The 18831-nt window shown below is 37.1% G+C and overlaps 1 protein-coding gene across 1 annotated transcript in view; it reads left to right on the forward strand.

Annotated features, from left to right (window-relative positions):
* The first annotated feature begins 607 nt into the window (after positions 1–607).
* The window catches only part of LOC139735237 (calcium-activated chloride channel regulator 1-like), a 31942-nt gene continuing 13718 nt past the window's right edge, over positions 608–18831 (forward strand). Inside the window, exons 1-5 of the mRNA XM_071645991.1 lie at positions 608–775; positions 10617–10908; positions 13490–13625; positions 14885–15056; positions 17052–17184. Coding sequence (XP_071502092.1) covers positions 608–775; positions 10617–10908; positions 13490–13625; positions 14885–15056; positions 17052–17184 — 901 coding nt within the window. The remainder of the gene's footprint in view (positions 776–10616; positions 10909–13489; positions 13626–14884; positions 15057–17051; positions 17185–18831) is intronic.

Below are 18831 nucleotides of genomic sequence, written 5' to 3' on the forward strand. Positions count from 1 at the left end.
TCAACTCAACGAGCAATCAGATAATGAGGAACTATATAGGGGGTGCAGGTCCTGTGCTTTGGCACTGTTTTACATTAATATCTACCTAGTAAAATATTCTCCGCCAGGCGAGTAAAGACGAGTGTGAATCGATAGTCTTGCCTATGATTATGTAAATTATTTTGAGTAGTTTTATGTAGTTTTTATTTGTTTTGTATCTATAATGATGTATTATGTTATGAAAACTTTTTATTGCACGGACTAACTGAAAAACAGCCATGGCTGATGTTGGTACCATGATTGAATAAAATGAATGAATGAATGAATGCATGCATGCATGCATGAATGAATGAATGAATGATTGAATGAATGAATGAATGAATGAATGAATGAATGCAAGAAGTAATTCAATAACACAATATTGTCTCCTGAATTGTAACTCACGCTTCGTTATCTTGCGTCTCCATCACTGAATGCCTCACAGTTTTATGAGACTCAGACAAGCATCACAGGCGGAAGCATTTGGACCTAAGATATGGGCATTCAACCGGAACAACCATACGGATATGTGCAAGCAGCTTGGCAGCTTTTAAAAGTGTGTCTCTCTCGAAAATCTTCTCCAGTCATCATGTTGTCACTACTGCACATGCTCGTGTTTGTTGGCCTTGTCCTGAGCTCCACACAAGGTCTTATTCCGAAGTCGTCAGTAAAACTTGTCGACAATGGCTATGCCGATGTTGTTGTCGCCATACACAGCCGAGTGAATGAGAGTGATGAACTCGTTCAAGCAATTAAGGTAAAAAAGGTTTATTTTTCTCCTTATCATAACCCACAGCTTTCTTGCAGCACTAACTTTGATAAATTTTATACAATGAGTTTAAAACATGAGTGAACAAGCACTTGAAGTATATCCCTTGATTCTTTGTCACCATAAGACATAATAGTCAAGATGGTGAATTATTCATAATATGTTTCCTTTGTCGTGTAATTGTGTGTGTGCGTGTGTGTGTTTTGTTTTAGTTGTTTCTTGCCAAGGATTCATCTATGATTAAGTCTTGTATGTAGCTTGTAACCGTCTTCAATAAGCCTCTTGCTTTCTAAAAGTTTTCTTTCCCTCATTATGATATTATACATGACATTTTGACTAGTTTTGCAGACTTAAAAAGAATAGTTTTGATATTGATGTTGACTCTCAAATGAGAAGTGGTGTGACACTATGTTTGAAGCCTGAGAAGTTTCGATATCGAGCATTCTATGAATGGAGCTGGTGAAAGCTTCCTAATTACTATTTTACAGATAATGGTCTCTGACGATAGATTTATTAAAAATTCGTACTTGTTTGCAAGACTGCAGTTCAAGCAATATAACCAATATAACTCTAAAAGTTTGCTCCATCTTTTGATGATGTACCAGCAACATTAATTTAATGTCAGTGCAATCGATGTATCCTATTTCTGGTTTAGATACCTTGAACAAACCTTATACAGGGCTCCACACTAACTTTTATTTTTGGTGGCCCGATCGTTGATTTTTATTTTTTGTGGTGGTCCGAAAGTAAAATCTGGTGGCCCACCCCCCCCCCCCAAAAAAAAAGAAAATCAAGAAAAACGTGAGAAAAACTAAATCAGTCTTACTAAATATAGACTGTAATTTGAAGTCAAATGTGTGTTAAAAGTACGGTAAATGGTATTATGCAGAATGACATGCTTATTGAGCTTTTTGAAAATATGGGCATTAGTTCTTGAGTATTGATAGCTGAATCCTGATTGGATATTACTGGTTGCTATGGCAACAGGAAAAAACTTAGAAATTTTTGTTTTTGATTCACCTATCTACAAAAAAAAAACTGAACAAAAAATACCAAAGTTTGCAGCAGTTGGAGGCATTTTTTGGGACTATCAATCACCTGTATACATCTGGTTACCATGGTAACCATGCACAATATTTTAACTTACAATGTATCCCATTGTTTTGCTGACATCTCTAGCAACATATATATATATATATATATATATATATATATATGGTTTTACGGTGTTTTGAGGAATCATTCATGAAATAACTGCAAAAAACTGTGATTATGTTGTAATTTTCAGTGCCAGACCCCAGTCTAGTTTCTAGTCGTTTTTATTTCGTTTTCATCTCTCCGAGTTGCAGCTTGCGCATGTGTAGAAGCCCACTTTATTGTGCTAAGCCGAGCGAAGGCGCATACCAAGTGATTGCGACGCCCGAACGGTTTGGGGTCACAATCACTGGGTATGCAACCTCACTCGGCTTGCTGCAACTCGGAAAAAAATATACACGAAATAAAAACGGCTAGAAACTAAACTACACTGACCTCAGCTAGTGAGTTTGCTGGCAAAAACCCTTGTTTGCCGAGGAAAAAGTCTGCGTGCGCTAAGACTATACGCACCACTGGCACTGGCGCCTGTAGCAGTGCTAGTGGTGCGTGTAGTAGTCTTGGCGTGCGCAGACTCTTTTTCAAACAATAAGGTCTTGTCGCAACTAAAATGGCCTGTAAAATTTTACTGATACCACAATTTCGACTCACATACTACCTGGGGGTGTTCCTGGAGGTCCCATCTACCACTCTGTGTGGTCAAACCTTTTCTGCGGGGTGGGTTGAACGAACTCCTTAATTAAGGCCCGTACATGAATTAGCGCCTTGACTACTAGTATTCATTTTAGCTTCTTACGAAGCTGAATGTTATCCTTATTGATTCCCGAACGTGAAAGCAAACATCCGCTATTATTTTAGCATCTTACTGAGCCGATTGATACCGTTAATCATTTCCCTATGTAAAAGCAACAATCTGTTATTTATTTTAGCATTGCACGGAGCAGAATATTACCGTTATTTATTTCCAAATTTAAAGGCAAACATCCGACATTTATTTCATTATCGTACGGAGCCGAATGTTACTGCTGTCCAAAGTGAAATGAATCATCTGACAATTATTTTAATATCGTACGGAGCAGAATGTTAATGTTTTTCATTTTTGAACGTCAAGACAGACATCAGACATCTATTTTACCATCAAAAGCAGCTGAATGTTACTGTTATTCATTTCAAAATGTAATAGCAAATATCCGACATTTATTTTAGCATCTTCCGGAGCTGAATGTTATTGCTATTTACTTTCGAACATAAAAACAAATATCAGACATTATTTTATCATCGCACGGAGTTGAATATCATTGTTATTCATTTCCGAACGTCAAAGCAAACATTCGACATTTATTTCAGCATCTTCCGGAGCTGAATGTTATTGCTATTTACTTTCGAACATAAAAGCAAACATCAGACATTTATTTTATCATCGTACGGAGTTGAATATTGTTGTTATTCATTTCCGAACGTCAAAGCAAAGATCAAACATTAATTTTACCATTGAACGCAGCTGAATGTTACTGTTATTCATTTCGAAATTTAAAAGCAAACATCCGACAGTTATTTTACCATCTTATGGAGCAGAATATTACTGCTATTCACTTCCAAACGTAAAAGCAATCATCTGATAATTTATTTTAGCACCTTCCGGAGCCGAATGTTATTGCTATTTACTTTCGAAAGTAAAAGCAAACATCCGACATTTATTTAATCATCGTACGGAGTTGAATATCATGAATTGTTATTCATTTCCGAACGTTGAAGGAATCATTCGACATTTACTTTAGCATCTTCCGGAGCTAAATATTATTGCTAATTACTTTCGAACGTAAAAGCAAACACCCGGCATTTATTTTATCACCGTACGGAGTTGAATATTATTATTATTCATTTCACAACGTCAAAGCAAATATTCGACATTTATTTCAGGTTCTTCCGGAGCCGAATGTTATCCTTATTCATTTCCGAACGCAAATCAAATATCTGACATTGATTTTAGCACCGTATGGAGCTTAATCTTACCGTTATTCATTTCCGAAAGTATAAGCAAACATCCGACATTAAATATTATCTTAGTATCATACGGAGTCGAATATTACCGGTATTCATTTCCCAAATTAAAAGCAAACATCTGGCATATATTTTAGCATCTTACGGAGCCGATTGTTACGCTGTTTATTTCCAAAAATAAAGGCAAACATCCGACTTTTTCTGGTGGCCCGATCGGGCCACCAAAATCTTTAAATTTGAAATCTTGGTGGCCCGACGTGCGTTTTTGATGGTCCCGGGCCACCGGGCCACCGTTAGTGTCGAGCCCTGCATATGATCCTGCTCCTAATGACAAAGTAAAGACATGCAGAATAGCTCCACAATACCTCTAGAACGAAGGGAAACGTTTCTGTTTAAAATATAAAGGGAAATCAAGTCATAGCTTTCCTTCAATTATTTGTTAGCACTGTTATTCATACCCTCATGGTGTTTAAGCATTAAGAAGATATAAAAAGTGTATCATCCAAGTCTGCATTTATTTTCAGACTATCATGCATAGACTCCTGGAAAACTGAGCCATGCATGGCTGGTTTCACGCTATTGTATGCTTCGACGCTGTCTTTGAGGAAAGCATTATAAAAAGTCGAAAAACAATAATTGCTTTCCTAGTTTCAGTTTCAGTTTATTTCCACAGTTCAGGTAAAAACATATAAATGCACAATCAATCAGTTCTAACACATACATATACAAACCAAAAATTATTTTGGATAAATACATAATCACAGTTAAAAGTTAAAAAGTGTGTGTTCCAGACTGACATAACAATTAAAATAAATGGTGGAGGAAATCAGCAGTAGGCCATTGGCCTTTCGAGGCTGATCCCATGAGCAAATATACAATATTAAAACTGTATGTCGTTATACACTGTTACATAAATCATGAGTCGCATAAAAAAGAACTGGATTTGCAATAAATAGGGACAAGAAGAAGAAGAAAAAAAAAACACATCCAAAAGGAAGGAACCATGACATACCAAAAACAACCATAAAAAGGGTGGGACAAAAATGGGCAAGAATTATCATTGAATGCAATTTAAGAAATACATATATGGTTTGAGCGTATAATATTCTTTAAAAATCGACAAAGACAAAAAAAAAAAAATACATATCATCATAATACCGAGTATCATTGAATATAGTGTGCAGCTGTATAATCGTGATTCTTCAGTGTGTACATATGCCAAGCAATATCGTGAGCCGCACCCCGCCACTGAGGGCGCACCACTTCCAACATGTTGCACGGAAGATTCAGAGGAAGCACCTGTCGAATTTGAAAAACGATACCGTCTTTACAGTCTGCCAATGTGCATAAATGTGCATTAATCATAAGCTCGGTAGAAGCAAAATACGTGATTACAATCTATGCCATTGTAAACCTAGTATCATGTACTAGGTGTTTCAAAAAACATTTCCCACTTTCGATTCTCAATAATTCAAAAACTGTATATCAGATAACATTGTCGTTGATATGAGTGATAGCTGAACAGTGTACAATGTGGTTGGAGGTGGTTTAAATATGAAAGCATAAATCAGTTTCATGAAATCCATGATTAATTTCACAGTTAGGTTCCAGATTTTGCTCTATTTTCAACCCTCTGTACAATATCACTTTGCACAGGGGTCGGTGGGTGTGTATGGGAGTGTGTGGTTAACACCCTGACAATGGTCCTGAACAATGGCCAGGATTTGAATGCTTCATTATTTATTCATGAGAAATTCCACTATCACAACTAGTCTTTATTCAGCCTCTGGCAGTATCTGTGTAAAGTCAAATGCCTGCCGATACTGTCGTTGAGTCGTGACAGTGCTCTCCCTACTTCTGAAAAACGAAATTACAATGATTACCTTCTGTTCTATTGTAAACATGGTGACAGGAAGCAAAGAAAATCAATTAGAGTATACACTTGTTTATATATGGAGCCTTAAATTAATCTACTGTGAAACAAATCGCCCCAATGATAAATGCTGTTGAACTCTTTACCAAAAATGATCTCTTTTTATTGAAAAAGCGAAAAATTTGTCAGACTGTTAGACAGTTGTATTAAAATGAGGAACTTTAGATAATTTATGCTTATTTATCTCCCAAATTTTGTGTTATGTGAAGCAAAATTTCAAAATGATTGCCAGTTGGAATGAAATGAGGTGTTTACAAGCACATCGAAACATGTGCTTACCTTTTCCATGTACATACATTTTACCCTTTACCGTGCATGAATTCAGACTAGCAGTGCCCAGGGCAATACACATGAATTATTGATTAAGCATTCATGTGCCTGGGAGCGCGAGACTGACGCCTAGTCAACAGGTGGTTCAGGCATGTCCATTGTTAAATGCCATTGTCAGCACACACTCACATACACATCATTGGTTCCTGAGCAAAGTTCAATTTTTGTACAGAGGGTTAAAATTTGACCAAAATCTGAAACCTTACTTCAAAATCAATCTTAGATTTAATGAAACTGATTTATGCTTTCACATTCAAATTACCTCCAACCAAATTGTACACTATTCAGCTATTATTTATATCAATGACAGTTTTATCGGATGAATAGTTTTTGAACTATTAATGATCAAAAGTGGGAAATGTTTTTTGAAACACTTAGTACTTGTTATGCGTATATCTTTTACACTTCGAGAAAAAAAAAAGTTTGGAAAACTGAATTTGATCGGTTATATAATCCATATCTCTTATCTCAGTATTATTGATCAATACATTTGCTTGGTATACAAACGAAACAAAAAATACAGTTTTCTGTAAAATAATACGCTACATACTTGTTATAATTATGGCTTAAATGGAGGTGCCGTGCTTTAGAAATGTGAGGTAAAAAATGGCAAAATTGAAAAGCTGCAAAATGACCTAAATTTCGTCATGGATTTTTGTTCCTTTTTACCATGTTTAATATTGATATGTAAAGTGAGTTTCCCAATGCCTCTTTGGTTGTAATGCGTTCTAACAGCATTGAATCCGAACGTGATGTGCTCAACCAAACAAAGCAAAAAGAATGAGCATTTAAGAACAGGACTCAAGCTACTTAATCTCGCAGAACTTTCACCACATTTTCACAAAAAGGTAAAAAACAACTGAAGTGACAGGGGATTGCTTTGCATTAACTTTCATTGTTGTCATAGGGATCTTTGATTTTATCAATGTTCATGTGGATTTCAGTGACAATGTTCTATAGCGGAGATATTCGCGACACGAACAGGCGGGCCTGCCTTTGTTAAAAAAGTCGCTGCCGGCTTTTTTGCCGTCTTTCTTGCTCGGAAAAAGGGCATGCAGATTGGAGGCGATTTCTCATAGTCTAATCAGATACCCTTCTTTGTATTGTACCTTCCCGCAACATATCGATGGTCTGTGACGTTCTCCTGGGATCCTGCAGAGCAAGTACCTAGATGTAACGCTCTTCCTACAATGTAGGTCCTACCTGTTTTGGGGAGCAAAAGACATCGTAAACTCAGTACAAAAGAACATGCTTATCGCCTCTTTATGATCAGTGGTATTCATATCGCAACTTTTCAATTAAGACCTTATCCGATTTTGGAAAACTGTCCTTTCCCCGATGGCATAATCAAAACAAGCAGGGTATCGTTTTAAAGAAAAATGTAAAATCATTTCTGATGGTTCCATGCATGCGTCGATTAAATCGTTATTGAGAGAAAGAAAAATTCGTAAATCAAGTTGCCGTAGCTATAGAGAATTACTGCGATACATATTTTACTATTGATGGTTATCGTTTAAGAAGTGCTTCACATAAACCAGCTCGTACATAACTAGCTTATGTGTATAAATTATTACCTACAAGACCCTTCTTTTATTTTCTCAGTTGGTTAGACACTTCTCTCGTTTTCAAAGCGACACATTGCATATGATTGCCTAACGTAACAATTTATGAAATTCATAGTCAAACAAAGAATGAACTTGCGTAGACAACATTGGACAAGGTAACCTTGATGGCTGATCAATATACTTTTTGAAACATCAATTTTATTCTTCTTCTTTGAATGCGCTAAAAACTATTTTCATTTATCACTTCATATATACTTCCCTTTTTTAAATACAGTTTGTTGTCGTCAGATGGAAATGCATGAATGTCATTCTCTTCATGAATAATCATTGCAACACAAATGGCTATCTCATTTATTTTAAAAAATCACATCTGTTCCAATCACAAATTACCTTTTCCTGCGCAAGCGCAAACAACAAACCGGATTGTTTGATGTTTTCAACGAACTTTAGTCTTGAAAAGATGATTTTCTGTAAGAGAAATGTTGATAACAATAAACCATTGGTCAACCTTCCATCCCCCCCCACACACACATCAACATAATCCCTATCATTACACACCGATAGCCGATTATCCCCCCCCCCCCCCCCAAAAAAAAAAAAAAAAAAAATCAGCTATTTTTTTTCAGGAATTTTTCCCTCCTAGAATGATGCATTTTTCGTCGTTGGAATTGCGTTGTGAGTAATGTTTGGCGTCGGTCTTCATGCAAACACACGTTTGTAATCAAAAGGAATTTCCAGGCAAGTTTCATAATTTCATATCATGTAGTGCATAAATCGACAGCTCCATGATTAGATTTGTGGAATTCATTCTTGTCCTTGAGTAGAGAATCTCATAAATTTCCTTTATATTTTGCATTTAAGAGAGAGCATACAGTGTTTAATAGTGTTAAAACGAAATTATAAGAAATGATGGTTTAGGAATCGCTTACGGCCTACAATTGGTAATTTTAAAGGTTCGGTTTTTGTAATACGCAGGCTCTATATTCCCAACGCTCATTATTCTGAAGGCTAGTCATTCCGAAAAGCCGTTAATTCGAAAATGAGCCGTTAATTCGAAAATGAAATAAAGTTTGTTAATCCGAAACATTGATCGTTCTTTCGACGGTTCGTTTTTTGGAAAGTTCATAATTCCAGAAGGAAGTGAAATAAATGTTCGTTATGCCCGAGGTTTGTTAGTCTGAAAATGAGGAATGTTCGTTTATACGAAAAGACAAATTAGGATCGCAAATCGGAAGTTTTCATAGTGTACTCACCTTCCCTTTTTTCCCCTTGGATCAAAGAAACTTCGGAATAATGAAAATTCCTATCATTTTCGGATTGACGAACCTTTAAATAGGAAAAACAAACATTAGGAAAAACGCAACAAAATATGCTAAACGAACCCTATTTCGAGTGTGCTAGCTTCACCACGAGAATGTACGAGTGGGAGCTGCTCATCGTAAGAATGCATGAGTAGGAGTCTCACATATTTCAGAAGTGATAACAATGTAATTTTAGTACAATACCGGTTGCTTAACAAAATAAGTCAACTGCGTAGAATTTATGCAAGTTTTTTTCTTCCTTTTGTTCAGCAGCCTTGAGCCCCGACTCATGGATTCTTAAGGTGCATGTCATCTTCCATGTTCATTGTGATTTGTTATAAATTTTGAAAACATATTCTTATTCCTTATCTCATGCTTAATGCAATCACTATAAATTCTGAAAGTCTGTACCACGGATAACAAATTTATAATCATCGAAAATGTAAAAGTCTGAAAATCACCCAGAGTTCTCAAATGCTGATTCTTATGCTCCGTTTTTGCGAGCCTACGGTGGGCAGTTTTACAGAAGAAGTACAGTTTACCTACGACGTGCATTTGTGTGTATTTTGTTTTATATTCTGTTTAGTTTTTGACGTTGTTCTTTGTTTTAAGTCTTCTGTATTTTTCAGTTATGATTAATCTGTAGTTCTGCTGGAGGTATTAAACTGTCCTGTAAGGTGACCTGGGGTTGATAATTTCGTCCAGGAAGGTTAGTTATCAGAAGGGTAGTTATCAGGAGAGCAAGTGTCATGGAGGAAGGGGTGATTTCCCTATAGTCTACAATTATATCGCAAACTGTTCAAACAGTTGAAACGCCTAAAACATGTTTCTTGCAGTGTCTTACCAAGGAGGTTTGAGAAATGGAGTTCCAACAGACTGTAAGCATTAAAACTGCTGTCAGTTTTCTTTGGACGTACAAAAGAATTCCACTGGTGCATTTGTGCCTTTGATGATCGGGGTTCGATGCCGTCGTCTTCCCGAGCAATGTGATCATTCATTTGGAACGCTAACATAGTGTCGGCTATGCTTTGTTTGTTTTTGTATTAAAGTAAATTAAATTTCAGCTTATGATAAGGCTTATGTAAAAAGAAGTAAATCATGTCCAGGATTATGTCAAAAATGTAAATCTTAGCCGTACGTTGTGAAAATACGTGAAACTGCACCCTTACTGGAAAGCGGATTTAATTATCTTTCCGATCACTTCCGACCAATGAAAGTGATAATAGTACTATGGTACAATCTTCAAGTGTAATTCTTTATTAATCTATATGTTAGATTAGTTTAAAAACATTCAAAGTCGAGTAATTTTAATTCTTATATCATCAATTTTTGTGGAATCTTTATTCGCACATCCCTGTACGCTCATGTTTCATATGAAGGGACCGCGAGGAGCAAATTACCATCATAAAGACATATCTTCCTTTGAGAGAGACGAGTCATGATGCAATGTCACATGAATCGATTGTCTTCCTATCTGTGGGTAGGTCCAGTTTAGCACATATTACTTGAAATATTTCCTATATAGTGACGGCATCAAACATGGGATCAAACTGAATAACACTGTTGTTACTCCATCTCTTGTACCTCTTTGGTTTTTCCATTTTCAGAGAATGTTCACGCAGGGATCAAGCTACCTGTACACTGCAACTCGGAACAAGCTCTTCTTCAGAAATGTCACTATCATCATACCTTCACACTGGACTTCCAAGCCGGAATACGGCCCACTTGGAGAAAACAGATTTGACCTGGCTGACGTCATCGTAGCTCCGGCCAATCCGCTGTGGGCGCCCGATCCATACACCTTGCAGATCCAGGGTTGTGGTAAACCCGGCAGCTTCATTCATTTCATGGATGAGTATTTGACCGACCCAGAAGTCGAGAACACCTACGGCAATCTTGGTAAAAAAGACATTTTTCAAGTTTTTGAATCATTTTATGTTTCTAGAGGGCAAACAGAACTCTCGAATTCGAAGTCTGTTGCGCTGTTTATTTGTTATGGAATTTTACACTAAACAAACAAAATGGGAAGCGCACTTCCTCAACCATGCATTCATTTTTTTTATTTGTTTCATACATTCACAGTACAATCAGCGAGTATTTCTTTTCAGTTAATCCTTTGAAGAGAAACAAGTAGGCCTATAGATGGATCATCACAAGAATGCAAATATGTAGTTCACCTGCTACCCCCGACGGACACTAAAGAATTAAAGAAACCTGAAATTGCATGACTACAGATAACTTCAAGTGAAAGAAATGAAAAAAAAAATAATGTGAGACAATAATATGAAGGAAATACATCAACTAGCTAACTCAAACACCATTCATTATGCACGTGAAAAACTTACAATTATGATTAAAGATAAACCGGGAAGATGAACAAAACCAAAACCACAACTTCACATTCCCTCTAATAAGAAAAGAAACATTTGGATCTACGTCAACAACACTCATTGCTCCCATAAAATGATTCTTGATATCATTCTTTGTCTCACCACTGAGTACATAGACACATGAACAAAAGCTGTTCTTACGACATTCTCAACAAGGAAAATGCTCCCCTCTATATTATTGGTATAAAGAAGAGCCGCCGAGGACCCAATTTTCATTGCGATGACAAGATTAGTATGCTAAATGAAGGACCTTCTGTTTTTCATTTCGGCAATTTTAGATGTTATGTGGTTAAGTGTTAGAGCATTCCAGGAGCTCTGCAAGTTCATCCCGCTGAACCTTTAGGCCTGTATAGTGCTATTGGGATGAGTTTAGGGCTATCAATTATTGTTCTGTATATACACATCACATCTTAGAGTTGGTGGGGCTCATCTCAGGGATCCTGAAGATGGCGTCACACTGTCCCAAAATTGATATACAAGAGAATCATGCGAATATGGCATTTTCAGTTTTCTACGAAGTTTGTCGAACGTAGTCAAAATTCATCAACAGCAAAAGCAAGTATGACACCTACTAGGTAACACGATGCCACTCTAACCACGCCAGGAGACTACACGAAGATTTGAAGCTTCTTATGATATGAACCATCGCAAAATCTTCTGACTATTCTTTGGCTTGCCGAAGAAGTTAATGCCGGATCCTGAGAAAAATCCATTTGCAGTCATATACGATGGCTTAAGATGCTCCCACAAATGACCCGAAGTTTACACGATCAGAGCCGAATATGTAAAGTTTCTGTTTTTCGCGTGTCCATCTTTGCTCAAACTTGGGACAGTGTGCTCAACGCCTGTATTAAGCATCTTATAAGCCATCATAATTATAACCACCGGTGGAGTTTCTCAGGGTGCTAACACTCAGCGGTTCTTAGTCAACTCTTAACCAGGCTCGGATCAACTTTATATGGTGGCCCTGAAGTACGCTCGACTACAGGTCATGTGCGTCGTTAATTTTGCGACCAGGTCGCGAAATTCGCGAATTGGGACGCCAAGTTCGTGACTCGGGACGCGAATTTCATGACCCGGGACACGAACCTGGCGACCGGGGACGCAAAATTCGCGTCTTGTGGTCGCAAACTTCGCGATATTGGGTCGCGAATTTCGTGACCACAGGACGCAAATTTTGCGTCCTCGGTCGCCAAATTCGTGTCCCCGGTCGCCAAGTTTGTGTCCCGGGTCACGAACTTGGCGTCCCAAATCGCGAATTTCGCGACCTGGTCGCAAAATTCACGTACTTCAGAGCCACCATAACTTTACTCGAAATTGAAAAATCCATATCCATCCTGTGCCAATTTCGAGACAGTGTGACGTCAGCCTACTTACGAATTTTCCTGAAGGACACACGATACGAAGATTTTACCCCTCCGCTAACAGCAACGAAGTGGCAGTTGTGCGTAGACCTTGAGAAACTACTCATGCTTACAGTCACGATGGTTTTATCAGGGAGGGGCTCCACCTTCCTGGTTTTATGATGCTTCTTACCAATGGCACAATGTTTACTACGATCAGAGCCTAATTTGAACGTTCCTTTTATTTCGTGTCCATCGTTGCACAAGTATGGGACAATTTGACGCCTATGCAGAAATCAAAACCGACGATAGTCTCCATGTTAAATGCGCTACGTTTCATTGTCGTCCCGTTAGCAGCCAGTCAAAGTCGTGAATTATATCATTTGACGTGACGTCACTTCTCGCAATATAACTCTTTGACTTTGCATAATTCACGTGATTTCCCAAGAAATTGTTAACCATTTAGTATTACCTGGCAGGGAACGAATTGATACCATGGGATTAGGGCCCCACTCACAATGTTTCTTTTCCTTTCTGGTTTGTTTTGTTTTTGTTTTAGACTAACCAAAACTCTATGATTTCTTGGAGTTTCGTCTCCTTCCGGCATCTGTCCGACATTGTCCCTTGACCCCACCCCTTTCACTGAAAATAATCCACGGTCCCCGAGTATTACCATCATTACGTTTAATATCATCACCATCTTCATTATCAGCATCACCGTACTTAATTTGGGATATAAACCCGCAGGGCGAGTGCTGGTGCACGAGTGGGGACACTTCCGTTGGGGGCTCTTCAACGAATACCCTGACCCCGTGGGAGACCGAGAAAACGTGGCCTACTTTTACCAGTCAACCCAGCATAATAACGAGTGGAGAGCTGTGGCGTAAGTGTGACATAAATGGTTCTTGTTCCGCATATAGATACTAGAAAGTTTCATGTCAATCAAGAACATGATGTGGGGTAATACGACACATCACTCCCGTTCCGTTTGTCCTTCTCAAGAGCTTCTAATTTCATAAGACGTTGTATATAGGCCTGTATTGAAAGTATTTGAAATTGTACTTTATGACGTTGTACATCATGGAGTGTAATTCATATAACATTTCACCTTTTTTGACATCGTTTGTAAGAACCTAAATGTCACAGTGTCGGCTATATCATAGAAATAATCAAAGTTGGTTCAAAAACCAACGTGATAGAGTAAATATTCAGTACACGTTCTACTTCACTAGACGCAGGTTGTATGAAATGCTTTACGGTAGTGGCTAGAATACTTATAGAAAGACAACAAAAAAATTATCTTCCACCTTGCATAGCAAATTCATCTTAATCGCAAATTAAGAAATGATGTTTTCGAACGCATATACATAACCCTCATACCCTCATTTATCTAGAGTAGACACGTGGAGTCGTACTTAACGTGAAATATAGTACATGCATATATATTGCATATATATATATATATATATATATATATATATATATATAAACCGGTAATGCAATATTTCGCCAATATAGAGTTTATTGAATAACTCGATGGCTTCCATCCACCTTATATATATATATATATATATATATATATATATATATATATATATATACAATCATAGACTTGGTTGCTATGAGAGTGCGCACCCTTTACGCAATGTATAGTCATAGCACGTATAAGGAGGAGAGCATTGGCATGTCAATGCTTTCCTCCTTATGTGTGCCATGATTATATATCTCTGTTTGTATATATGTATTATATATATGTATGTATATATATATATATATATATATTCAGACTTGGCACAGACGTCCGTATGATAATTCAAAATTCAAAATTCATGTATGATTCTCTTGAAAAGAAATATTGACAACTTGTAGTGGTTATTTGATTTTCATCTCTACTCAAAAAGAAAAGTTCTTCTCCATAGGGTACGAAGGTTAAAAATTTGTAAAATCATCTGGCTGACTAGCAGTATTATCATGACAGTTTATGTCTTTAATTTCCTATAGCGCTTCACATCAACGTTTTCCCAATACATTAAAAAAATCAAATCCTCCTACCCCGAGTTCACTGGGGACAGTTTTGGACCGCAAAGCCACTACGTTGTGAGAGTAACTCACTTTCTTTGTCTTCTTTATCATGCTTGATAGATGTCCAGATGAGAGCTACTTTGATATGTTCAGGTACGTGGAGCCATCTCCAGGCTCTTATAAGCCTTGCTCTGGTAACTCGATCGACGGTTACGAGGAGGGCTGTATATCAACCGTGAGGAACCTTAACGGAGCAACAGCTTCTATCATGTTTGGAAACTTTCACCCTCAGGTGAATACTTTTACACATTCTTTTTTTTTTTTTTTTGGCAACATTCATGAGCTCTGCTTCCATAATCATCTTCATTTTCGACTTCCTCCCCCTCACTGAACACTTCTTTTGTTTCGTTAATTTTGAAATGTGGTGATTCGAGTATGAAGTTCTTTGCTTGTCTATTTTTTTTTGACCGATGTACCCGTAGGCGTAGAACAAACATACGAACAATACTTATTGTTGTCTCGTTTTCCCCAAGACATTTAGTTGAACGTCCTTGTAGGAACTTCATCTTCCTCCTTTCCCGATTTGTCTGCTCTTTCTTCGTCGTGTGTCGTGCGTGACGATTGTGTCTGCTTGCGTATATGTGTCTGGCATGTGCATTTATGTGCGCATGTTTTTAATCTATGTATCATCTATAGCGGAATACACAACATTGGATTGGGCTTTAAAGGGATCGTATATTTCTGGTTGAGACCTAATTTCGGGTTTCTAACATTTTTTTGCTGAGATAATGAGAAACCTCTTATGAAATGTGAAAGAGCATGTAATTTCATGAGGAATTCAACGTGTATTTGATGAAAAATGCTTTTGAAATGGCTGAGATATCCAAAACAGAGCGATTCTTATTAAAGTGTGGGACCCACCTTTTATTACGATCGCTTTGTTTTACTTGTTTTTGGATGTTTCAGTCATTCCAAACCCGATTTTCATCAAATAAACTTTCAAATCCTCTTAAAACGGTATGCTCTGTACTATTTCATAAGTGTTTTCTTGGTATCTCACAAAAAGCTAAAGGTCCAATTCTCATCTCCACCACTACTGTACCATCCCTTTAAGACCCCGTATAGGACAACCTGCAGGCCTGAATTCACAAGACGGTTTAAATTTACTCCGTAGATGAGTGCCAATATGCTTTCGATATACGAATAAAAAAGAAAGCAAAACAAAACGAGAGACATCCATCATGAGCTCTTGCTATCAGGCGCATGCGCTAGGTTCAGAAGTCACGCTTGTTATAGTCTATGGACTGTATGTAAAATCATTATTTAGATCTTGGATGCAGGATAAGCCCTGAGTTTTGAGACAGCAGTTCGACATACTGACGGTGAAAAATCCTTTTTTGGGGTGATCACGAGTACGAATGCGTATAGATGTTTCGTGCAAACTGCAAGGCTGGTTTCATTTTTTTCAAATGCAGTCGATTTTCATTGCTTGATACACTATTTATTTTATATCCTTTCCAAATAAACATTGTATTCATTCCATTCTGGTCCGCATGCTCTCACAACAAAAGAAAAAAAAATGAATGGTATACCATTGACATTACAATTCATTAACCCTTCAGAAATTTCCATTTGAAACATTTTGCCTTTGAATGGTATATGACTTTACCAGCTCTTATCCGTCACTTTCCATTTAGAATTTATCATTCAAACTAAATTCAGATGTAGAGAATTGGAATATCCCATTTGCATATTAAAGGGGAATGAATGGTACATTCAAATTCATCTACAAATCTTATTTCCAACGTGTTCAATGATGTATACCATTGACATATTCTACCATTGACCACTTACCATTGATATAACATGTAATGGCCATTGGCATTCCATAATTATGTTTATTTTCCACCATCAGCTGCACATTCATGCCATTGGAATACCATACTGGCCTACGATTCCCCCTCTGCAATTAACATAAGTATCATCAACCTTTAAACATAATTAACATACTATTCGCCTTCCACCATTAGCTTATACGATTCACCATTCAACATTCAACATTCAACATTGACATCGCATTCAACATTGATATCGCATTCATTGCAATATAGGGCTTTATCATTTTGAATACCATTCGCCATTGATATTTACCATTGAACAGCATTCCAATAACATCAATGATATTTGTCAGGGTGAAAACATATATGCAAATATTGGGTTTAATCACCTTTGTACGTGTCGTTGGTACTTATTCCAATCATGAATAATTATCGACCTGTCTTTCTAGATTGAACATTTTTGTAGCAATGATACAACCGATCCAAGTAATCTGCACAATCGAGAAGCCATTAACAAACACAACCGTCTTTGCGACTCGAGGAGTGCGTGGGAAGTGATGCTGGAACATCCAGACTTTAGAGGTATGGAAACGAGGTGCACGTCACAAGACCGACATCCACGAGTCATACAGCCCGCGAGTCACACAGCTCACAAGTCATACTGCCCATGAGTTATACAGCTCACGAGTCATGCAGTACATTAGTTCGACTCTAGTAACAAGGCCCACGAGATCGACACATTAAGCCCCGTTTGTATCTGTCGAACTCGTGGGCTGTTTTTACCTAGTTTCGAACTCTTGGGCTTTATTTGCCTAGTGTCGAACTCATGGGCTGTATGACTCGTGAGCTGTATGACTCATGGACCTGTTTTCAATGTCGAACTCGTGGGCCGTATGACTCGTGGGTGTCGGTCTAGTGGGATGATCCCATGGAGACGATCTCAAGCAGCCTTTGCTGAATGAAAACTCTTTCTCTTCTTCTTCTTCGTCATGTTTTCGTCGTCTTCTGCACTACTTCTGTGTAGTTTGATGAAAACTTAAATAAAAGTAAATAAAACGTGTATGATTTCATCGTATAGAGTCCGTGCTATAGAGTATTCCGTGCTACTTAAAGTTAAATCATTAAAGTTGACAATTTCCAAATGAAATACTCTTATTCATATATAGATCTATATGATCTATATAATGATATATATATATTATTATATAGATCAGTTTAGGATAGATATGTTATTTGCATTTTGTTTACCTAGTCATGTATAAGTTATGTTAATGGATAACTCTTTTCCATCTCTGTATTTACTCCTTAATGTGATTCTTACCAAGAACGCATTGTTTATCTGATACTATTCATTCTTTCGTGCAATGTACATAATGTATTTTGTACTATATTTCTTAACTTGTGGTTCTCCACACCTTGGCTGATATAAACCTACTTTGTATTATGTATCGCCTTTTGTTCGATGGAAGTAAAGTGATTGAATTGAAACAATCAAGCAAACAAAATGGTATATTTCATATTCGTACACATGCGACATGCTGATGCAACATTTGGCATATATGGCAATTATGAAGCATCTCATGTTTTCATGACAAAGTAATATGTATTTCAGCCACATGAAATGGAGTTTAGGTGAGACGATGATTTTATCGGCTCACTTGTTACCCGTGCATTTATACGCAGATTATCTTTACAAAATGCATGTTTGACAAACTGAAATAAGCATAAACATGAAGAACAAACATATTCTCGTTTATGATAGCCTAACAATGACTTGCGAGGAAAACGATAAGATTCTGAAAATTACGTAACGTCATCATAATTGTACAAAGACCAGTCTTGTTGTGCATACTCTCGTGAAGATAATGAAGAAACTTTCATATTTTGGACTCTTCTTATTATTGTGGATTCTGAATTTTAATCTTAAATTTCAAATTGACTAAGGCAGGTAATATTCGAGCCTATAAATGACTTGTTCATATTAGTTTGGTTTGGTTTATTTCTGCATTTTCTTTCTCCAAATACAATAACAAATGAAAAGAAAGTGATACAAAGTATGTAAAAAAGAAGAAGAGAGTATAACATACAAATCAATATAAGAAATATCAATTTCATAACAACATCAGTTTGTAATAACATGAATCAAAGCAACATATCAAGGCACACTGTATTTAAATATGAACAAAGGAGAAATCACTACAGGGGACAGTCATCATAAGCAGAGCTTGA

Source organism: Diadema antillarum, unplaced genomic scaffold (assembly GCF_040938485.1).
Source record: "Diadema antillarum isolate AM-2024a unplaced genomic scaffold, OU_Dant_1.0 seq00000566_RagTag, whole genome shotgun sequence".
NCBI classification, from domain to species: domain Eukaryota; kingdom Metazoa; phylum Echinodermata; class Echinoidea; order Diadematoida; family Diadematidae; genus Diadema; species Diadema antillarum.